The sequence below is a fragment of the Myotis lucifugus genome, unplaced genomic scaffold (genome assembly GCF_000147115.1).
Source record: "Myotis lucifugus unplaced genomic scaffold, Myoluc2.0 scaffold_58, whole genome shotgun sequence".
Lineage (NCBI taxonomy): Eukaryota > Metazoa > Chordata > Mammalia > Chiroptera > Vespertilionidae > Myotis > Myotis lucifugus.
In genome coordinates, this window is record NW_005871106.1 from 3,716,652 (window position 1) to 3,741,486 (window position 24,835).

Here is a 24,835-nt window from a genome sequence, read left to right on the forward strand (position 1 = left end):
CCGATGCACAAAATTCGTGCAAGAGTAGGCTTCGCCCTAACCGGTTTGGCTCAGTGGATAGAGCGACGGCCTGCGGACTGAAGGGTCTCAGGTTCAATTCCAGTCAAGGGCATGTACCCTAATTTCATTCTTTTTCTTCCTTTAGGGGGTGTGCAGGAGGCAGCTGCTCATTCTTCACTCTGAGTACTCTCATCAATGTTTCTAACTCTCTATTCCTCTCCCTTCCTCTCTGTAAAATATCAATAAAATATATTTTTAAAAAAGAGTAGGCCTTCGCAGCCCCGGCTGCCTCAACCCTCGCAGCCCTGGCTTCATCCTGAAGATCATCCAGACAGTCATTCTGCTGTTCAGCCACTTGGTCGATTTGCATATTACGCTTTTATTGTTATAGATTGTGTTTGCTACTGGGCTGCTTCATGTTCTAAGCCCTCTGTGTTCTATTCCTGTTCACCTTGGTTTCCACTTCCTGCAAACAGACTTTTCCTCTGTGCACATCACCTCTCCAGCTTCAGTTATACCTCTTCTGCACTGTAATAATGGTTCTGATGTGTTACATTTGCATGATACTCTATAATTTTCAATCTCTTACCCTTTTAATCACCACAACTGCAGTAAACGGCCATTTATATTCCTCTATTTCTGGGGAAAATGGAAGATAGCCAAATGTGCTATCCAAGATTAGTCAATAATGTGTTGGCAAATGGGGAATACATTCTGGAGGAGTCTTCTTAAGTATAGCTGGGTCCTCTGGACAATTCCTCACCCTTGTACCTTGATGTCACTCTCTTTTCTCATATCCTTCTGCCCCTGCTAGTGTCCCCTGGCCAGGAAGGAGGAATGTGTGTGGAGGACTGAAATTGTACCTACCAAATTCATCTTTACTATTTCCTTCTCTCCAAAAGTTGTACAATCATTATTTTAAAAGCTTTTGCAGTGTGTGAAAACTGTGCCTGACCCCGTTCTTCAGTATTTGACCTTTTCCTTTTTATCCCACTTTCCAATTATCTTACAATCTTGATGTTAGTGATTGAGAATTATTTTCTTAGTGGTTGTTTAGTATTAAATTCTGTCAAGATTCGCTACTTATGGTAATTGATGAGACGTTTTTAATTGGCATTTTTTCACAATGCATTAACGACCTTTTAAAAATGAAAATATCCTTCTCATCTTTGATTTATCTCTAGAAATCTTAATTTTTATGGAAAATTTTTCTGATATTTATATTAATGTTACTTGAGAGAATACAATAAAAGTCTGAACTCTCTCCTCAGCAGAGTCTTATATATTCCCAAGAATTTACATGCAAGTTCAGGGATTCAATTTGTTCTTTCTGCAAACTGGACTTGGGGTACTCATGCTTAAACTTGAGCATTTCCTTGGGGGTTGGAGATCTTCAACTATTACAAAGTAGGGGGTTGTTTTAAAGAGGATCTCTCATGTTGTAGGGAGAAAGCTAGCTGCTATTTTGAACGAAAAAAGGGGGGCTTAGTGCAGAGTTCTCAACCCTGACTCCACTACTCCACATGGAGAGGTTTGTCTGTTTGTTTGTTTTTCTTTGTTTGTTCATGTCCGGTCTATACCAGGATTCTGATTTAATTTGGTCTGGGGTAGGACCTGCCCTCAGTATTTTGTTAAAGATCTCCCAGGTAATTCCAGTGTGTGCTCAGGGGTTGACAATCACTATTCTGAAGCAAAGTGCAACATGTGTTTCAAGTTTGGAAAGGAAAAGGTAGCATAAGTTATAACTGGCACCTGTATTCCTTTCTGACTCTCATGATGAATTTCCCATATACAAGGTCTCCCCTGATTTTGTTCTATTAAATTTAATCACTGTATTGGTAAATTGTTTTTATGATTAATCTATTAATGTTGTTTTCTTTTGCCCAATCCTTTCTTGCTCTTGTTACCATCAGTGACTGCTTATTGCCTGCAGATTTCCACATGATTGTGTCCAGAAAGGGGTGACAAAGATAGAACTGTTGTAGCTTTGAAATTCTAAGTGAAACTTAGTTTGTCCTGGACTCAGTATGCTATTTGGTTTGTGAATCTTTGCGATGTTAGAATAATTTTACTGTTAAATGGCTTATTTCCTGTGGTAATATAGGCATTTTGTGGAGAGATGTTTATTTTTTAATAGCTGATGAAATAAGACTAGTGCCCTTCACTTGCAATCATGGTTTCTAATAACCTGTATGTGAGGAGTGGCGTCCAGTAGTCATGAAGATGTGCAGCAGGTGATGGTTTCACAGAGCCCTCCTGCCCTCTCGGTGCTGTGCCCCAGTCCTTTGCCACAGGCCATTCTCTAGATGTGGAGAGAAGCAAACCTGGAATCATGGACCAGGTCTGTGTAGTCTATAGATATGACTATGGACATTTTTTCCTTATTACACTAATGCTATAACAGTTTAACAAAATGCTTGCCTGCATATAAACTCACTTACATCCTCAAAATAATTCTCAGATCCAGGGGGAAAATTGAATACAACCTTTTTTTTCAGTCATTTTATAATTTGAATCTTCCCAATAGTAAGTCAAGATTTAGAAATTAATCATGCATCTTTATTTGGGGAACATCAATGTTTTGGGTATCATCATTTACAATAATTTGTGTTACTTGTGCTAACATCTTTTGAGTTCTGCAATAGGCATTTTGCATAGAGTTTCATGGGTGTATGGCATGGTCTTAAACTTCTTTTGTAGGTGAGGGGGTTGAGGGGCAAGGGTTGATTATCTGAGGTCACACAGGTAAATGGCAGACCTTGGAACAGTACATCTCTGTGTCTTACTTTTACTTTGCTACTGATTAATTACACTCCACTATGCTGTCTTCTCATACCCCAATGCTAGGTGAAGAGGCCATATTCACTTACCTCTTTATTACTAGAATTTGAATGTGACCGACATTCCATGATTAACATCAAGGAGCCATCCTGACAAAATTAAAAAGCCCCTATGTATTTCATGTACATATTGACCCACACCTAAGAAAAATGGTCAGTGGTTTGATTGTTTTAAAATAGAGATTAAATATGATCAATGTCATAGTCTTTCACAAAAATGTAACACAAATAAATCTGATGATGACACTAATGAAGAAATGTTTATGGTGAACAGATGCAGCCAATCTGTTTACATTTTCTTTGTTATATCTATGGGCCACACAGGTTATTGCCAAAGTGGAATCAGTATTTGTAGAATATAGAACAACAGAATAAAACACAGTACACGAACATCTATTATTATAGCTGCAAAGTACTTAAAACACCTTGCAGACAATTACAGTAGGAAGACAGCATGAAACTATTTTTTATAGTACAAAACTGATGTGCAATGGATTTGTTGAAGATACTTGCTATATGCTATCAGATATGGCAGTCTATGCATAGAATATTGATGTAACCATGGGAGATAATAAAATGAAACGTATTTGCAAAATCATTCAAGCACCCAAAACATGACCATATTTCTTGTTATTATCAACTTTCTGATCACTTGTGAAGCTTACATTTAATATATATATATAATCACTGAGAAGAGAAAAATGGAGTTTTAGATGTTCTTTTTTATACTTATAGATTATTTGCTGATGTACAATTTCTTAGTTATATATTTTTATGCAGTCCTTGACCCTTTAGGCCATATATGATTGTATTAAGTTGCTATGTTCTTTCTTAAGTATTTAAATTTTATTTCCCTACATGTGCTTGCTTTTGCTGAGAATTAATATTTATAATACCTATTTCAGCATTTTAATAAATAAAGATGATCACCAAAAACAGTGCTGATATCTGTAAATCCGCAGCCTGTGCACATTCTTTTCCAGGAAACACAGGCATCTCTGCCTCTTCTCCTATATCTGTTCAGTGTGGGAATTTTTTATAACTTCTGCTGTTTAATTCATTTCTCATACATTGAAGAGGTTCCTCTATTTTTACTCTTCTAAGTGTCTTAGTCAGCTTGGGCTGCTAAAACGAACTCCCATAAACTGATGGCTTAAACAGCTGGCATTTATATCTCACAGTTCTGGAGAGTGCAAGTGCAAGATTAGGGTGCCAGCATGCATGCAGGATTCTTAGTGAGGGCCACTCCCTAGGTTGAAGATAGCCTTATTCTTGCTGTATCCTTACACACACATACACACAACACACACACACAGAGAGAGAGAGAGAGAGAGAGAGAGAGAGAGAGAGAGAGAGAGATATCTGGGCTTGCCATGCCCATATAAAGGCACTAATTCCATAATGATAGGGGCCCCACTCTCATGACTTCATCTAAACCTAATTATCTTCCAGAAGCCCAACCTTCAATGCCATCATATTGAGGATTAGGTTTCAGCATATGAATCTTGGGGGGACACAAATATTCGGTCTACAGCCTTCAGCTACAGCATCAAACTCAGAAGTGGGTGGGACATGAAAGTGGTTCAGCCTCCGGAACAACGGCAGAAAGCAAGGAGGCAGTGGAGATGGGAGCAGTGAAGACGCCTTGTCAACAGTAGATGGATGGCCTCTTTCCTCAAGCCAGGGATTTACATGTGCATGTTGGGTGAAGAGCAGTTGGTGAAGGGAACCTTGAAAATAATCATTTTCTCTTGACAAATCTAGGGGCCCCTATCATTATTAAATGGCTTATTTTTTAGAATCACAAAATTTTATAACATCTGAATTTAATGGAACAGGCTTTACATTAAATTCTTAATTTGATTAATGAGAAAACAGAAGCCCAGAAAATGTTGGAAACTTTCACACAGTCATATATTATGTATTTATGTCACTTGGACATTTTTCTTCATTGCTCAACCTTGTATTTCAAGTAAAATTGGCCTTTGAACCAAATATTCGTAGATTTACTGTGAAAATATCTTTGTTAACTTTAGAACCTTCATAATACAATATATTTGACTTTTTCTCTTTTAGCAGACAGCTTGGTGTTTATTAGAAGTAAGGCATCAGAGTAGTATTTCAAAATGATGTCATAACATGCATCAGTTTGTAGGAATAGAAAAGAAAACCGAGTGGCGTTATCGTGAAGAACTCATTAAAAATGATGGTTGCAACACAGCATCTAGAATAATACCTGTCACATAACATGTACTCAGTAAATACCAGCTCATGGCACTTGGCTTACTGACTGCCTAAAGAAATCCTGTGTCTCTCCTCCAGGTGAATCTCAAAGGTCCATAGTTGACCAGGAAAACAGGCACAAACTCTGTCTGACTTTCTGGGGCACTTGTTTTGGGTTCATTTCCAGAGGAATGGTCTTTGAGGAGAGAGGGCCATATAGAACATAGTGGTACTTCCTGCTATTTCAGAATATAGGACAAATATCCTTCAAAGTTCGAGTAATTTTAGAAGCAAATGTGTTCAATAATATATTGTCCTTTCAAGCACCCTTTTCCTAGGGAGGTTAATTCTCTATTATAAAAGTTTGTTCTCTAATTCCCCTTCTAAAAATTTTTCTTGCCATAGGACCTCAGTTAAGTGTAATAGCAATAAACATCTATTAAGGATAATTTGAGTTCTCACCATGACAACAGATCTTTGTCACAGTAATTGATGAATGAAACCTACCCCACTCATTTTTTTGTATGACATGTAATTCAATATGAGTTCTTAATTTTAGAAGCTTTGTTTTCTAAAAATACTATTCAGTTGGGATCAAAACATTTTTAGTTGTTGGCCCAGAGATATTTTTGAGAGTTTGATATATAATTCCACTTAACTGAGTATAAGCTACCCAGTTGTGAAAAAAAGTATTTTCATCAGCCTAATAGATTTCTCTCATTCCTTTTCTGAGCTCAAATCATTGTGGACCTGTTTTTGAGAGAAAAGGAAAATCTTGAGATTTTGCAACTTAAAATTATTCTCATAAAATAGCTATTCTGACCTAGAGGATTTTGCTAAAAAATGAATAAATTATAAATTGAATTAATACCATTTACATTACTGACTTCATCAGATATGTTTGAAATAAAATAATTACAATTCCATTTACTGGACACCACTGTGTGCTAGGCGCTCTGATAGGCTATGTTCAGGCTTCTTTTCCTCACCCCCTGAACTGATCCCTAGGAGAACTCTCTTTCTTACATGCCCATTTTTAGAAGGAATTTAGGCTCAGGAAGTTTCAGTCATATTTTCCCCCCAGTGGCCCATTGCTAGTAACAGGAGCTGGGATTTGAACCAGGCCATGCAAGTCCAGAATCTGCATTCTTAACCATACTGCCTCTTGCATAGTACAAAGATACAAGTATTTCCTCATGGATTCATAAGCATCATGTAGTGATTGATTTAAGTGATACTTTTTATCAGAATTTAAAATTAAAGTTATATTTACATGTGTGGAATTTTGCTTTGGCTTTTATGCTAAGGGATGTATACATTTGGTCAACTTTTCTTGGTGGCTTTTAGTTTCATTTATAGATAATCAGGGAAAAAGTTACAACTGTATATGAGAAAAATTTTGCCATCCTATATAATAAAAGGCTAATATGCAAATTGTCCCCTCAACCAGGAGTTCAACCAGGAGGAAGGGCTGGCCGCCAACCACCCTCGGCCCCTCCCCCCGGCTGGTCCCACCCTGATGGGGGGGGGCAATTGGGGGCGGGGCCGGCCATCCAACCTCCCACGTCCCCTCCCCCTGCCAGACCTCACCTGTGCACGAATTCATGCACTGGGCCTCTAGTTCCAAATAAAAGCCATAAAAGTGATTTGAAAAGAAGTAAAATTACAGTTCCCTGGGCAAGCTTAACTTGGGTATTTTATACCATATATATTAAAGCATAAATTTAACATCACTTACCATCATAGAAAATATCAGGAATGCATAAAAAGGACTGTCTCTGGTTGCTATAGGAACCATTTGCTCCTTAAAGTTATGAGTTGTTGAAATCTCATGCATTATTGTTCATATATAATGATACAATATTGAGCATTCAGACTGAAAACATCAAAGCCTTATTACGTGTTTTAATTTAGTATGATTTTGGATTACCTTAATTTGAAGGTTAAGATTTATTTTACATTGATGAAATAGTATGACATGTCTAGGGAGATTCTAGGAGAAATAAATTGTACTTTGTGATATTAGCTGACTTAGTCAAAGGAGATACAAGCAGCTGGTGTTTTGAGTAGGATGCACCAGGTAAAGTGAGAGGAGCATTGGGATTTCTCCTCCAACGCAACCTGGAGGTCTCTGGGCCAGGATATGAAATTGAACTTGGAAAATTGCAGGTCAGGCTAATTCAGTTTGTTTTTGATCCAAGAACCATAAAAGCATTTATTATTTCTTTCATTTTATCAAAAGGTTCATTTGTTTATCTTGCTTCCAAGAATCTGCAGTTCTGTCATGAGAAGGAAAGGCGGAAATGGTCATGCTTCAGAATTCCCCTGATCGAGGTTCCAGGATACTAACACTGCTCAGCCTCTTCTGTCTCCTTTTAGAGATTCAGGCCTTGGATCAAGGGTCCTGGAGAGTTCGGACACTGTTAGGATCTCTAGGTTGTTTCTCTCTGTCTCTTCTTTCAGGAAGAGGAGGGAAAAACGGACAATGGTTCAGCTGGGAGGTTTATGAATCTCCCTTAGGTGGCCTTGAAAGTCCTAGAAGATTTTCAGTCTGGAAATCTGGAAGTAGGTACCAAGTAAAGAGGGAGGAAAGTTTACTAAGGTCCTTCGTTGAAATGGAAAGAAAATTTGACAACTTTTGTTGGGTTTTAATTTTAAAAATCTCCTTAGGACCATAGAAGTTGAATAGAGAACAAATCATGCTCCCAGCGTGACCCAGTTTGAGACAAGGCCATGGACATCTCTGAGTAACACACAGTCATAGCGAGGAAGTTTCTACAGACGATGAACTTTGAAATCATGAAGCAGGCCATTGTTCTCTTCTGCATCTCTCCTGCTTATAAAAATGCCATCCTTCATTCCCTTCACTCAAAGGAAAGAGGGTTGGCTATTGCCCAAATGTAATAAAATTATGTTTGTCTGTGTTATAAGAAGTGATGTCCACCAACCACAAAGGAAAAGTGGCAAATTATGTAGTTTCTGTTTATTCTTAAAATTTGAAAGCTAATTATGACTTTCATTCAAGAGATGAATATTACACAAATCCCGTGTGCTAGATATGTGATTGTTATTTATGAAAATGTTGCTGCAGAATAAGGCAGCTACCTACCCCTAGGATATGGTCTCCTTTGCCAAACTGTCTTTTCACTTCTATTGAGGTGGTACCTTTACCATATAAATGGCTTGATTCTTTTGCAGGAAGTAAATGATACCTGGACAAAATGGTTCTTTGATTCATGTAGCACTGGAGTATGTATAAGCCAGCAGCAAAACCATCATTTTTTTCCTGGAGAAATAATCATGGTTAAAATAGTCATTCAAAAATAGAAACATGGGAGATTACTTTCTAATTGCTTCTTTGAAGAAAAGTTTTTTACTTTTATAGAAATTTTAAATACATTCAGAGGTAGAGAGAATATTATATTCAGCATCCAATTTTAACAAGTAACAATATGTGGCCAATTGCTTCATCTATATTTCCACCTGCTTCCCGTCTGATTATTTTGAAGCAGTCTCAGTCATCTTGCATTTAACTTGTTTCTCTAAAATAGGAGTTGGCAAACTTTTTCTGTAAAAGACCAGATAGCAAGTTTTGCAGGCCAGTCTTTGTCACAGCTATTCAATTCTTCCAATGTAGCAGGAAAGCAGCCACAAACAACATATATAAAGAATGAGTGCGGCTGAGTTCAGTACAGCTTTATGTATGGACACTGAAATTCAAGTGTCATATAAGTTTCATTGTCACAAAATATTATTCTTTTGATTTTTTTCTACCATTAAAAATGTAAAAACTATTCTTAATTTGTGAGCTGTACAAAGCAGGGCAGTGGTGGAGGTGGTGGGGCACAGATTTGGCCCCAGTCCCCTGCTCTAAAAGATAAGAGCCCTTAAAATCATAATAATTAGTCACTATGTAAGCCTTAGATAAATAGTCTTCACATTTCCTTGGCTGACTTATAACTTTATTTCTTTTAACAGATTCTGATTATTTGCATTATGATTGCATTATGTTTATGCTTTTCAACTGGATGATTATACCCTAAGTCCTTTTTATCATAGGTTCTCCATCCATTTCCCCTTATTTATAGTGGTTGTTAGTGTTGTTGAAACTGTGTTTGTCCTCTACAGTTTCCCATATCTTGAATTTTGCTCATTGCCTTCTGGTAGTGTCATTTAATCTGTTCTTCTGACTAATATTGTATTTCTAGCATTTTATGGCTCCTTTTGTGATCTTATCAGTCATTGATGATTATTCCTAGGTTTATTAATTCATTGAGGGTTGCAGAATGGCTCAATTATAGCAGTCATTTTTGTTTAGTAGCTAGAATACTTCTAAAAAGAACTCTTTCATATCAACTATTCGGTTACCCTGATATATAAATCATAAAGGGAAAATGGCATAAATACTTGATACTTTGTTGTTGTTGTTGTTTTAGCAAGTTTCCAAAATAATGATGTAATTCACTGACATTACCTGAAAGTGACCAAGTGGGTTATTAATATTATTGTCATTGTTTTCATTGGCATTATCATCAACTTGTAGATTGAACACATTTGATATATTTTGATCCATGATACTTATTATCTTTATTGCTGCTCAAATCTTCCACACCTAAACAGTGGGGCGTAGTCAGCGTGGATGATCCCTGCCCTGGGCCATCTGAAATGGCTTTCTTGCTTTCTGGTGTGACAGTATATTCCAGGCTTTTTTTTTTTACATTTTCCACCTTAATGACCTAGAATTTCCACCTTAATGACCTAGAATCAGCTATTTCTTCAGGGAGTCCTGATTCTTTTTTAGTGGGAATTGGTCATTAGAAATTATAATCTGACCATAGAGGTACTCATTACTGCTATTTAATTCTTCTGGATCTTCCCATCAGACAGAGCTAGAATATATACACATGTACACATTCACACATTTAAAAATAAAATCTATGTCCTGAGATCATTCTGACAGTTCCAACTCAGGACTACAGGGCTTTCAGCCTCCATTATCTTGTATCTTTTTCTTTTTTCAACTATGTTTTCTGAAAGAGTTGTGTATTTTAATGCATATTGATTGAGGAAAAGTGATGTTCTTAGCTGGCCATGTTTATGACTAGCCTATTCTTTTAATCATGGATGGTTACTCAGGCACTGTCATCTTCCTCATATTAGAGTGCCATTATTAGAGTTTTGAAATAAACAGGGTCAAGTCCCTGCCTTCCACACCCAAACCTTTAGCCCAAAAGGAAATGTTAGTCAGTGTCAGGCTCCTTAGTCTGATGAGGCTGGGTTAAATCAGTCAAGAGTTGAATATTGCCCTATCTGGTTTGGCTCAGTGGATAGAGAGTTGGCCTGCAGACTGAAGGGTCCCAGGTTTGATTCCAGTCAAGGGCACATGCCCGGGTTGTGGGTTTGATCCCCAGTAGGGGGCATGCAGGAGGCAGCTGATCCATGATTCTCTCTCATCATTGATGTTTCTATCTCCCTCTCCCTTCCTCTTTGAAATCAATAAAAATGTATTTTTAAAAAAGAGTTGAATGTTTATTTTAATACTAAAGAACTTCTAATTTCATTGATATTCATAATTACTGCACTTATTATGTATATCCTATATTATTTGGATGAACTTTTAGATGAAACTTAGACACAAGTTGACTAAATATTATTCAAATATTACATATATATAATGAAATGAACTATATATATCAAAATGAGGTTCTAAATTTCTATAATAATTTTTTTACTCAAACACACCTATAAAGGCTATATGTTCAAATAATTTATCACTTTGGATATCTGCATATTACTTGTCTATATCCATTAGTCAATTAAAGTATGCTTGTGAATATATATTTATAGTACATGATAATGTAAGTAATGACTTCAGTTTCCAAATTGATAAATATTTGGGTTAGCTTGGTTATGGCCTAGAAATCAAAGGTCAGCACTATCTCTTTTTTTAATTAAAATAAAAATATATAGGCTCCAGAAAGTAGATTTGCTAAGGCATTCAATTATTGTTGGATTTAGATTACATAAAATGTTTCAAACAAAATTATTCCAGGCACTGTTGATATTATTTGTGATCCCAGTGTTAAGAATTTCAATCAGTATCTTACAAATGAGCATATTGTAAAGTGGGATAATAGAGACTATTTTCCCTATTGAATAAATGAAAATGCAATTTAATCCCCACCTGTATGGCTAAGGAAGGGTGACTGGCCCATATCCCCTCTAAGCTTATGCACTCAGAGGGGCTACAAATTGCCTGGGATTGATTAATTTTCTCCAAGTGCTGCTAACTTCCCAGACCCCAATTTCTTTCAATCATTGCCCTGATTATTGCAGAACTATTTCGGAAAGACTTAATATGTATCTTTTTGCTGGTAAATTACTGCTCATTTAGAAGTCCTAGAGTTAGTCCACTGCACAAAGAAGGTTGTAAGTCTAATTTAAATAACTGTAAGTACCTTTTTTTTCTAGTTTGCTCAGATTGAAATACATGAATGGTTAAAGATTCTCTTGTGTTTATAAAAAGCTGTATTTAACCCACCAAGATCATTTCCTCTCACAAATGACCATTATGGTGGTTTCATTAAGTTAACAATCAGTCAGCAATTTTTTTAACAACCCTGGACATTCAGATGCCATGCTTTGCTCTGAGCATGGGGTTTTGTTCTCAACAATTGGGCCCTAGGCTCGCTCTTCCAGTGACCTCTGAGATTGTAGAGAACAAAAGGAATGCCCATCCTTGGTGATTTCTCATTGTCCTGCTGTAATGGTATTAAGAACATAGTGCTGCTGTCCTTAACAGGACTGCCTCCTTCTAACAGTGAAAATTGAGCTAAAACTGGCCGACAGATTTACTCTCTCTACCCAAATGTATATTTTCATCATTTTATCCTGCCAGAATAATAAAGCATTTCCCCTGGATGCTCAGGAGTACTGGAGGTTCTGAGCCCATTTTCCTGTCCAGTCATCCCTGTCATGTGGGAAGGCACCCAGGGAAGGGGACTCATGTGCTGTTTCACACCTCCTTGTATCAGTGAAAACTGATGGGCACTGTTACCCACATGTCCCTGTTTAATTCTGACCAGAGGAAGGCTATCTGGGGACCAAAAGGCATTTCAAAATCAAATTGATCCGTCATCCATTCAGTGCCTAAATCCCTTTTAATATTACCATCAGCCCTCCCTAGGATGCACCAGGCATGGTGTTCATGCTGGAGAAACAGCACTAAAAATCCTGGCAAAGATCCCTGCCTTTGTGGAACTGTATTCCAGTAGGAGGAAATAGACAGTGACTGTAACAAGAAAGTAGTATGTTAGCAAATGATCAGTTGCATTCAGGAAAAGCTAGTCAGGACATAGGGGTAAGCAGTTGCCATGCAGAGCAGGTTTCAGTGTTAAATCCAGGGTCTGGGTAGGCCTCCCCGAGAATATATTTGAGCCGTGATTGGAAGGACATGGAATTAACTGCCTGGATAAGTTGGGGAGAGCATTCTAGGAGGACCAAGGCAGAGGCCCCTAAGGAGGATTGTACCGGGTGGTAAAGAGACATAGGAGCCTGGCTATGGCTGGAGCTGAGGCAACAGAGGAGCAGTGGGGGGGCCATGGCAGAGTGATAGTGGAGTTGGCGGGTGCGGGGAGCGGGGAGAGTGATGGTGGGTGCAGGTGGGTAAGACTGGCTGTGTACATTCTTGGAGGTCACTCTTTTATTCCCAAATCTAAAAACTGAACGTTCTCCATATCTCGTTTAATAGCAAAACCTGCCCATTTTTGTAATTTATATGGTGGCAGACATGACCTGAACTGATGTGAAGCTACTGATGACCTTTGTTTTTTCTCCTTATAGTCAATATTCATATCTTTTGATACAGAAATACCAATGTGTCTGGTTAGAGGGTGCTGACTCAGGCTCTCCTGAGAACATCACATAATATACAGTATATGCACCTTTATAAAATTAAAAATATACTAAACTGTGAGGTACATTTTACCCAAGAGTTTCAGGTAAGTGATAGAGCCCCAAGGCCATGACATTCAAGTACAGTTCCTATTTCACATGGCCTGGTCTTTCGGTGTCTTAGAGGTCCTGAAATAAGCTCTCCTCTCCCTCTGGAGTTCTGTTTCTCAGCACTTACTAGCTCTTCACCTGTGGAGAAGACCAGCCCTTCAGTGTCCTGCTCACATTCCTCTGAGCAAGCCTACTGCTCGTTTGCTTCTCAGAGCGCGGGCTGCCAGGAACATATGCTGGCTTCTGGGAGTGTCTCCTAGCACCACCTCTCCAGATAGTTCATATTAATATAACTGAAAATTGAATTAGATATTTTAAAAAATTTCTGATTTATCTTTATTGTTGAAAGTATTATAGATGTCCCCATTTCCCCCCCATTGGTCCCTTCTACCTTGCCCCTACCTCCCCAGGCCTTCACCACATTATTATCTGTGTCCATGGATTATGCATATATGCAAATAAGTTCTTTGGTTAATCTCTTTCCACCCCGACCCACCTCGAAATATTCATATACCTTTAAGTGATGAAGGTGTTCCTAAGTATCTACTTGCAAAGTCTGATTTAATAAGGAGGCAGTACACTATTGATTTGCATTTATTTATATTTATGATTATCTTGTTAAATTTATTGTTTGGCTTTGTTGAAGTCTTTCTTTAATCCCATTTAATTCATTCATGTTGATTGTCAAAGGCATTAATAGTACATGTTGGAGGAGATCAGGAAATAACCTGAGCCAAAGCTCCAGAAACATAACATCCACACCCCCCCCACACCCCCGCGCTGATGAGCAGCTATGTGCTCTGGTGGCTCACAGGTTTCTCGTCCACACCGCTTGCCTGTCATTAGTCCCATGTTACTCTCCTCTTGTCCACAGCAATAACAAAGTGAAGAGCGAGATCTCTCTCCCCACCCAGTGCTCTGTGGACATTCTCTCATTTTTCCTCCATTAACCCATTCATGGTAAATGCCTTATACAGGTGTATCATTTTTTATCTTTTATACCACATTTTACTGGACCTTTTCTATATTTAGATACACAAATATTGCCATTGTATTGCAATGACCTACAGTATTCAGTATAGTAACATGCTGTACAGGCTTTTAGCCTAGACTGTATCATATAGTCTAGGTATGCAGTAGGCTACACCATCTAGGTTTGTGAAAGTGCACTCTGTGATGTTCACACAAGGATGAAATTGACTATCAACACATTTCTCAGAATGTATCCCCATTGCTAAGCAATGCATTACTTTACATCTTCGTAAAACCCCAGGTGTTTTTTTTTATTATCCTGATGCTCATTGTATTAGTGTCCTAATGCTGCTATAACAAATTACCACAAATTTAGTAGCTTTATAATCATACAGATCTGGAGGTGAGAGGTCCTAAAATAAGGTGATGGTATGGCTGGTTCCTTCTGAAAGCTGTCGAGGAGAAGCTGTTCCTTGCCTTTTATAGCTTCTAGAGACCGCCTTCATTACTTGCTCATGGTCTCTTCCTCCATCTTCAAACTCATCACTCCAGCCTTTGCTTCTGTGGCCACATCTTCTACTGCATTTGACTCCCCTACCTTCCTCTTATGTTGTGATGACATTGGACACACCTGGTTAATCTAGCTTAATTTTCCCATCTCAGATCCTTATTTTAATCAGCTCTGCAAACTGTGTAGGAGAACATATTCACAGGTTCTGGGAACCAGGAAATAGATGTCTTTGAGGGCCATTATTCTGCCTACCACAATAGTGGGCAATGTTGCTAACGAGGGACATGCTGAGCCTAAAATATTCTTTCATTTTCCTATTGGTTTCCCTGTGAAAGATTAGTTGTTCAGTTTTAGGGCCTGGGATATAAATCTGTTTACTTAACAACCTCATATTTCTGTTCTACCAATGCCACATTTTTTTTTCCACTGAGGCTATTATTATTCATAGAATCAGCAAATACTTGTTGGGTTCTATTTCTTGTGCACCCATGTAATGAGTGAGCTGTGATTCTTGACTTGTGAACCTCATAGTCTACTAGAAAACCAACTTCCCTTGGTATCAGTTGAGCTCCCACACTCTTTCCTTCAGTCCATTACCATACCCATAGATGTGTTCATGTCACCGTTTTGCCTAAAATCCTTCCTTTCCTGGCATCAATATAAATGCTAATCCTCAACATGTTATATTCCTTGGCGTGGTCTCTCTTATGCTCATCTTTCTAGCTTCATCATCTGCTATTCCTAGAAGCACTTTTGTTCTAGTCATGTGGAATAAATTACACTTCCCCCATGCTCTCTTGTCTTGACTCTTGCAGAGTTTTTTTTTTGCTCACTGGGCTCTATTCTTCTCTGTCGGTGACTTCTAAGCCCCTGTTTATCCTCAAGCCTGGCCTCAAGTAGCTTTTCTGCAAAGCCAATCCTCACACCCCTTTCCAGCAAGGTCCTCTTTTCCTGGGTTTACTGTTTTAGGCAGTTCATTTTTCTGTACTATAACTACTGCCTTTTTCTGTTTTCTCTAATAAGACCGTAAATTCAGTTAGGTAAGGAATTGCTCCATGCTCCCCTTATATTAACCAAGTATGTGCATCTTAAAACATTTTTACTATGTGTTGGTTGAATGAATGCTTGGATCCCTGTACATCTGAATGATTTACTAGAAAATGATTTGCAGATTTGAGCAAGATTTATGATTTGATATGGATCCTAAATTTCAATGATTGCTAGTTAGCATTTGGTTTCTCCTTCCTATGTACTTTTTTTTTAAGAAGCTTAATCTAACTTTCTGTGTGATTAAATGCATAGGATTTAAAAAAATAAAAAAAGAAGCTTATTCCTGAGAATTATTGTGACTCATTAGAGTTATATGGAGTTGTTAGTTTGAAGCTTTTTATTTTAAAGGATAAATCTGTGGCATGAAGATAATAACTATGAAGCAATACCCCCTCTCAACATATGAATAAACTCAAAAAGGAGGTTTTATTAAACTTGAGTGCCCTCAGTACATACTTTGAATATTTGTGAGGGATCAGTGAGTATATACTTTAAAATCTTTTGAATAAACATTCTGTTGAGATAAGCTTATTCATTAGGAAAATTGCTACAGGATTACTATAGAAGTATATCCTTATAAGATCCATGCCACAAGTAAGTAAATAAATAAGTAGATTGCACTTTTTGTTATTGTTATTAGTAAACAAAACAAATAGTTACAGATATGAAATCTGCCTATATCCTTAGGGCTTAATTTTTTCCCCTCAAAACTGGAGATTAGATTTATATTTTTAGTTTGAAAGAAGACAAGTTAATTTTATGGAGTAGTAAGTCTAGTATTACCCCTTACTGATAGAATTTGATTATTTATTTGGTGGAGAGGATGGGAGATCGGATGTCTGGAATACAGGGAAGAATGGTGTAATTAATAATGCTAGATTGATTTTTTAAAATATTTTTATTGATTTCAGAGAGGAAGGTAGGGGGAGAGAGAGAGAGAAACATCAATGATGAGAGAGAATCATTGATAGGCTGCCTCCAGCAGGCCCTCAGGCATGTGCCCTTGACCGGAACCGAACTGGGGCCCCTTCAGTTCACAGGCAGAGGCTCTGTACACTGGCTAGGGTTGATTTTGTTTTTTTGTTTTGTTTTTCTAACTTCTTGGTGCCCTCTTCAGACCAAATTTAGGAGACAAACATAAGTCATATAAGGCATATATATGACTTCACATTCTGATTTATGATTTTGAAGCTATTAATAAAGGTGTTTTGGCAGATAATATTGAAGATGTTGTTGGTGGAACTCTTTTTCCCCACTCCTGATGTTTCCTTCCCTGTGGCAGGAACTGTACTTGTGCAGCACTCCTGATGCTTTTTCTCTGCCAGGCAGGAGCTGCCTAGGAAGGAAGCTCTGAGCATGCACAGCCCAACCCTTCTTTGGGAGCTAACTCCCTATGTGAACCCTATTCCTCCATCCTGTGAGTTTTACAGCAGCTCCCAACATACAGGAGGCCTTGTGATTTTCTAATGCGGTCTGTGGCTGTGTGGGTGAGTCGTTTTAATTCTGTGCTTTCAGTATTAGTGAGCCCTTTGTTACTGCACATCAGCCATATTCTGCAGCATCAGTAAAAAGGTGGTATTTTGAGAGTTTGTCTGCCTTTCTTCTTGCACTCATGTGTGGTGCCAGTCATTATGCCAGTGTCCTTGAATGCATCTTTAAATTCTCATGACAACCCTGAAAGTGAGTTGTTTCATGTTCTTGTTACAAATGAGCAAAGGGAGGCTCTAGAAAGATAAATCACTTTGAAGTTAGGTTTGACACCCTGGTCAGTCTAACTCCCAAAGTCACGTCCATTAGGACATTCTGTCAAAGAAAATATCACAAATAAAAGCTTTTAAGGACTTTGCATAATTTAAATCACCAAGTAATACAGATGTGTTTTGTTGTTTTGTAGACTAGTACTTTCATAACTATAAATACAAGCATTTTAATATAGCCTGCAAGTCCCTGAATGCAAACATGCTTGCCTCCCTCCTTGGTTCTACTGGCTGCCTTCCCTACATCCAAGGCCTTCAGCTCTTTTTAACCACTTGAGATTCCTGCTCCTGTCCCCTCCCCCTTTGCCTACTTCAGATCTCAGCTCCAGTGTCGCTTCCTCAAACTGACCCCCATGGCCATCATCCCTAAAGTTGGGTCACATTGTGATTTCTGGCCGCCACCTGATCTGTGCCTTCATTACTTAAGCCATCGTTGGTGATTATGTATTCAGGCCTATACTTCCCACTGACTGAAGCCACTTTTCTTTAGTTCATTGTTGTGAGCCTAGTAGTGTCTTAACACAATGATAGCATGGGGTTGGCACCCCAAGATGGTTGCTAGGTGAGTAAATGGATATAGTGTGTGGCATCGTGCATTAGCTTTAAGGTCTTTGCTCATTGTTTTCTCTTATCACTCACAAATAGCATTTTAAATATAGCCTCTTTCCTGAAAATTATTTTAAAAAAAGAACTAAAATTGGTAAACTTCTTTTGGGCTTTAAACTATAGAAAGTATAGAATGGGTTTCCAAGTATGCAAACTAAAAACTTACTTAATGTATCAGGGATAGTATACGATGAAGCTGCCTCAGCGGTGGGACCTGCTTTATGTGGTCCTGAGACTATGGATGTAAAAAGGACCTGCTCTTGTTGCATTTCAGTATCAGGTAACATTAAGCATATACTTCTGCTTGGATTGTGTACATTCAGGAGCAATATCATGAAGTTTGGATGAGTCCTACAAACCTACTCGAGAAGGAATATGCTAATGCCTACTTACATTCTAAATGTAATTTTTGATAAGTTGTTTATTTGTTCATATATAAAATGAAGTCAGTCATAGGGTAACGTGTGAGTTAATTTTGTTTCCTAGCCAAGCGTGAAAATAATGATAAAGTTTTATGAAAAGACCAAATAATGATAGTTTGGGAGCAAAATAAAGAATTTTTCCATATGCTTTTTCTCTCCTCTTGTTGAGCTAATTTAATATAATTAATATCTTGAAGGGGCAAAAACAAGACAAGTCTGCACACTTAATTTTGCATCCCTCAATCTTGAAATTGTTGATACAGCAGAATTTCAGTTTCCTGGCCAGCTGTTCTCCTGGAACAACTGCCCATGGGTAATAAACAATGGAACCAAGATCTGCATGGAATTGACATCAATGCTATATCATCAGGTGTCTTGCTGTTCCGATATGGCAGCTGATATTGTTTCTTTTTGCCTTCCCTACCCCCATTTATACAGGGCATTGATGTACGAGATGCTCCTCTGAAGGAAATAAAGGTGACTAGCTCCCGACGATTCATAGCTTCATTTAATGTTGTGAATACGACAAAACGAGATGCTGGAAAGTACCGCTGCATGATTCGCACAGAAGGAGGTGTTGGCGTATCAAACTATGCTGAATTGGTAGTTAAAGGTATTTAATGTATTTTTATACCCCCAAATAGTCTATTAAAATAGATATTTTACACGGTAGTGAGTTCATTATTTGTTTTAAGCTCAAACTTATCCTTGTACGTTTCTGAACAGTAGTTTGTTGACAGGCTATATTGATGGATTGCATTTTAAGTACAAACTTTGCACGTGAGCAGTATTTTTGAAAAATGTATTTTGTTCACGTTGGTTTAGTTGCATACGAAGCAATGAATGTGCTCTTGGCAAGTTCTTCTTCCAACTCTGTATACAGAAATTACAACCTATAAATTTTTTTAAGGAATAAAATTTTTTTTACTGATAGAAAATCACTTAAAATGCAAATATTCACCAGCCAGGGTGTTTATGATAGCAGGATGGTTAATAAAATGAAGCAGTGTCAGTATAAAAATGCTCAGTCACATCACACAAGCCATATTGATAATTCTAAGTTAACATTTATAATGTTGCAGTTAGGTTCTATTACCATATTTTGCATGACTGAAAAATTGAGCCATTAGATGCAGGAAGGTTGGGGATGAGGGAAAAAACAGGGGAAGGGATAAGTTTTCCTTACCTTGTTTAATGCTTTTTTGTATGTGAGCTGAGGAGTTTATAGTATTAAACTGCTAAGGCAAGTCTTGGTCCAATACAGGATAATTTGGACTTTTAGATGTACCATGAGACATATTTAGACAACGTGTGGCAGACCGTGGCTGTTTCATCCCAGCAGAATAGAATGATGCCTGTTTTTTAAACGTTCCCCCCTGAATTTGCTAAATATGGAGCATAAAATTGATCTCTTTTAAATGAGCTATTGCTTTTGCCAGGAAATTTCTCTATACAGGCAGTTTTAAAGGCTGCAGGGTTCAAACCCCAGCACTAGCTCTGTGGGCTTGGGCCAGTAGCGTATTCTCTCTGTGCTTCTGTTCCTTCATGTATCAAATCGACATGAAGTATTACCTGCCCCATAGATCTATCAGAAGGACCACACACAAAAAGTCTATGAACAGCACTTAGATCAGGGTGCCTAGTAAGCAGCCAGCACCTGCTGGTGCCCTGATGGGGAGGGGGAGGAGGACAGGATGATGCTTACTCTGTGGAAGCATCTGGGAGGTGAGGTGTCTCCCTGTGGAAAATGGACACCGTTTACCAACCAATCCAGTAGAGCAACCACGGTGTTTCCACGGCTCAGTTCTTTATTGTCATTGTTATTCCGTGATTTTCACCTTGGTTTAGTTCCTTGTGATTGTTCCTGATTTGTGGTTGCTATATTAGCGTTGCAGTGACCAGCCACAGCCTGTGTTTTTGAGGCATATATGCTTTGTGATCAATATGATGCGAATCAAGTCACTTCTCTAAAAACTGCCTCTGTGAAAAAGTTAATTAGTTGGAAGTTATAATTAGAAATGTCTAGTCTGATAGATCAAACAAACCTACAGATTGGGTGGGTTGGTGTTCACCCTTATGCAGCATAAGTTTTCCTGTCTTATGACAGAATAGAGGTACTGTGGCTCATTGTGATACAAATATCCAGGCATCTGTTCCCACCCCTGCAGACTGCCATAGCCTGTGACAACTGGCTTGTAGTCATGGCTCAAATCTGAAAGTTGACTTTTCTCCCATTTACTATTTTATAGCCATATTTTGCAAATATTGTATTTTAAAACTAGAGTCCCAGTGCACAAAATTCATGCACTGGTAGGATGCCTAGTGGCTGCTGGCTGCTGGCCGTGTACTCCCTCCCTCCCCCAGCTGCCTGCTGCTGCCACCACTGGCCAGGCCTTCTGCCACTGCTACTGGCCAGGACCTCCCTCACTTCCTCCAGCTGGCCCCGCCCCCTGGTCGAACTCCTGAAGGAACTTCTGGTGGAGGGGACAATTTGCATACTACACTTTTATTATGTAGGATGAGATACGATGCTGGATTCTACTAGTTCAATAAAGTATTACCTTGAGATGATTACTTTAAAATATACAATGACATTTTTAGGCCACCTGTATCTATTTTAACAGTTTTTTATAGGCATGTAATAATTGGAGTGCTGGCTTTTTTTAAAAAAAATGGGAAAAACTAAAGTTCATAGAGTGTATAACTTTCTTATGGCCGGCAACACACTGATTTGGTGCCAACTTCCCAAATGAAGCCCAGGTCACTTTTTAACTATTATTCTTATCTTATTGATATCTACCATTGCTCTTTTTTCTTTTTTTATTGAATATATTGAGGTGACACTTGTTAATAAAATTGTGTAGGTTTCAGGTGTACAATTCTATGTACATCATCTGTATATTGTATTGTGTGTTCACCACCCCAAGTCAAGTCTCCTTCCATCACCATTTATCCCCTCTTCAACCTCCCTCCACCCTCTTTTCCCTCTAGCACCATTGCTTTTGGTAATCAACAACAAAAACATTTTATATAATTTCCAAAATGCATGTATATATCATATATATCAATTTCTTATTTAATTATATGAGATATGTATTAGGCATTCACATATGTATATCAATTAGAAATATGAATACGTGTATAAATTCTTTTATTGCTGGTATGATTTAGAATTATTTATGATGTCTTTTCACTTTCACTTGAATCAAATATTTTAAATTGCTTTTTTATCGCTTAGTATAGATTTTCTTCTCTCCCTTCCTTCTTTCCTTCCCTTTGGGAAATGTATTCAAATTTAAATATTGACATTTTTGTACTAATGCTTCCAGCAACCCACAATTCCTTTTGGATATCTATTTCAATTATTTCCAGGTTCTAGTTAAATCTCTCATTTGATTTAATATATTTGGTACTTTTTTTAAATAGGGAATTAATAGAGAAAATATTCTCAGGACAAGCATTAAAGATATGTCTGTCAGGCTACGGATAATATCCTAAATGAATTGGTGTGCTCACTAACCTTTGTGGCCTTGCCCCTGAATTGTATTTTGAATGGCAGTTCAGCTATCCTTGCTAGCATTTGCAACATCAAATTAACTGCTTAGGATCTACTATAAAAAGCCCATTTCATGTCCTGTTTCAATGAATCACCCTAATGAAATAAACTGATGTTAAATCATTATGAGTTGAGCCAGAACTATTAAAAAAATGAAAAGTTAGCACAAACTTGTAATTTATAAAAAATAGGAACAATATTTTAGTAAATTACACTAAATTGGTATTCCACCAAATAAAATTAATCCTTTAGTGTCTTATTTTGATTTTGTCTACTGAGATTCCCCAGCTCTTTTAGAAAGTCCATATGACTTATTGCACCTTGAATACAGAAAAGAACAAAGACACCCCATCCCAGCAAAGGGAACTGATGTTGCTGGTGTTTTAGTCAGTCTAGGGATCACCTGGTATCATCTCAGAAGCCAAGGTCAGATGGTACTAGCTGCCCTGAGGTTTCATTCAGCAGGAAGCATGAGTGTGATCAATTAGATGCATGTGCCACAGAGCAGAGAGAAGTTGTGGCATGCAAGCCTGCATAAGCGTAATGGAACGTAGCGTGCTTTATTTTCCATGCATTCATATGAGCTAAATGAGTTGAAAGCAAAAACACACCAAAGAGGCACAAACGACCTGCAGAAATATTTTTAAAATAAATCACTGGATCTTTATTTTTTAATATGGAGATTCATTAATATAGTATTTTATACAGTTATCATCTTTCCTAATATGATGTGTGATACCACTCATAATGACATTGGCATATGGAATGCCTTCAATGGTGCCTGAAGAGCCATTCAACTAGCCCCTGAATAATATACTGGGAATACTATTTAAAACAAGATTATCTGTCTCTCTCTTCTCTTCTCAGACAATCATATGGGAAAAGAGTTGGTCTCAGGTTTTAATGAGAGACTTTCTTGGGTTGTAAAGAGTGTTTGCTATTGATTACTTAGAGTTTCATCAAGTGAGCATAGCTTGTGCTTTGCTTCAGAGCTTTCCTTTCTATTCACTGATTTAATAAGACCCATTACTGGAAGTGCCCAGAACAGCAGCATGGTGGACTTCATTATCTACACTGTTGGCTTCTCCTGAAGCTAAATGAATCCATTGTGATCATTTCTTGGGAATGAGTCTTCTTGGATGTGCATTTATGATGAAATAAACCATAATTTCAGCCCTGTTTTTAAAGTGATGATATTTTTACTATAAAAATAAAGAGGTGAAATTTAATGATAGAGATAACTAGCACCTTTGATGATTTCAAAGACATTCTCAATAAGGAGGCTGACAATAGAGTGCCTCCTAGAGCTTAAATACTACCACTTGTGAGAGCTTTAAGAAGTCACTTTTAGTGGTAAAAGATCCTTTGAAGTCTGTGTAGCTGAGAAAAATGAGAAGTGTTCTAAAACAAACTGGAGATATATACCTACTCAAGCAAGCTTAGGTTTTAAAAATGGTTTATTTCACACATTTGAACATTGTGAGAACCTGTATCAGTATATTTTTTGTTAATAACCTAAACAAGCCTTAGCCTGTTTGGCTCAGTGGATAGAGCGTCAGCCTGTGGTCTGAAGGATCCCAGGTTCAATTCCAGTCAAGGGCACATGTCCTGGTTGCAGGCTCAATCCCCAACAGGGGGCGTGCAGGAGGCAGCCAATCAATGAATCTCATCATTGATGTTTCTATTTCTCTCTCCCTCTCCCTTTATCTCTGAAATCAATAAAAATGTATTAAAAAAAACTAAACAAAAGTTTTAATCAATTTATTCCAGAAATGTTAATGTCTTCTATATTTTTATAATTGATTTGTGCTTAACTCCTTCAAAAATGAAGACCAGAGTGTCTGAAAGATGGTTCTTGGGTTTGCTTTTCAGAACCACCAGTTCCAATTGCTCCACCTCAGCTGGCCTCAGTGGGGGCAACCTACCTGTGGATACAACTCAATGCCAACTCCATCAACGGTGACGGGCCCATCATTGCCCGAGAGGTGGAATACTGCACGGCAAGTGGGAGCTGGAATGACCGGCAGCCAGTGGACTCCCCGAGTTATAAGATTGGGCACCTGGACCCGGATACAGAGTATGAGATCAGCGTGCTCCTCACCAGGCCAGGGGAGGGTGGCACTGGATCTCCTGGGCCAGCCCTCAGAACAAGAACAAAGTGTGCTGGTGAGTGTGGGAAGCGGGACTGTTGTCATTGTCTTCATGGGTGTTGACCTGCAGCATTGGTGTTCATCAGGTGCCTACCGGCCCCCCAGCTCTGGCAGCATCCTAAACAGGACAGATAATTCCCTTTGCCTGGGCACAGTAGCCCAACAGCCTGTGGATTTGGGGACCTCAAGGCTTGGAGTATCTCTCAGGCAGTCTCCACTCCTTTCTCTTACCGTTCTTTCTTTACTCCTTTCCATGAGTACCACACAGTTCAAGTAGGAATTATCACTAAAGTTGACAGATATCCGCTTTAATGATGTCTGTTTATAGGTCAGATCCTCTCCTCCTGGGCCCTTTGTTTTATGTTCACAGTTAATAGGTTTATAGCCTAGAGGAGCTTTGGAATAATAGATTTCATCTACGAGATAGCTTTAAAGCTGTGTTTTTATTGATGGATATTTAATGGAGGGCTGCTTGCCAATGACATGGAGCCCATTTGTTAAATAAGCAGGGGGGATTTGTGGGCTGCATGCCGTCTTTGAGTTTAGATTATATAGTTCTAATTGTGCTGAACCCGCTCTGCAGCTTAAATAAAAGTAGGGTTGATGGACAGAGAAATGGCGAGTCCTGTAAAAATAAAAACCTGAAGATAGCTCCCATTAGAGGAGATGGTATTGTTTCTGTGTGACTCCTCTCTCACCAGAAGTAGAGAGAAATTGTATATTGGGATACTGAAGTGTTCTTTG

At 38.3% G+C, this 24,835-nt stretch overlaps 1 protein-coding gene across 1 annotated transcript in view; it reads left to right on the plus strand.

The window, feature by feature from the left end:
• Positions 1–24,835, plus strand: part of PTPRM (protein tyrosine phosphatase, receptor type M) — a 633,774-nt gene that overhangs the window by 277,236 nt on the left and 331,703 nt on the right. Inside the window, 2 exon segments of the mRNA XM_023754237.1 lie at positions 18,824–18,998; positions 23,814–24,107. Of these exon segments, the coding sequence (XP_023610005.1) occupies positions 18,824–18,998; positions 23,814–24,107 (469 nt within the window).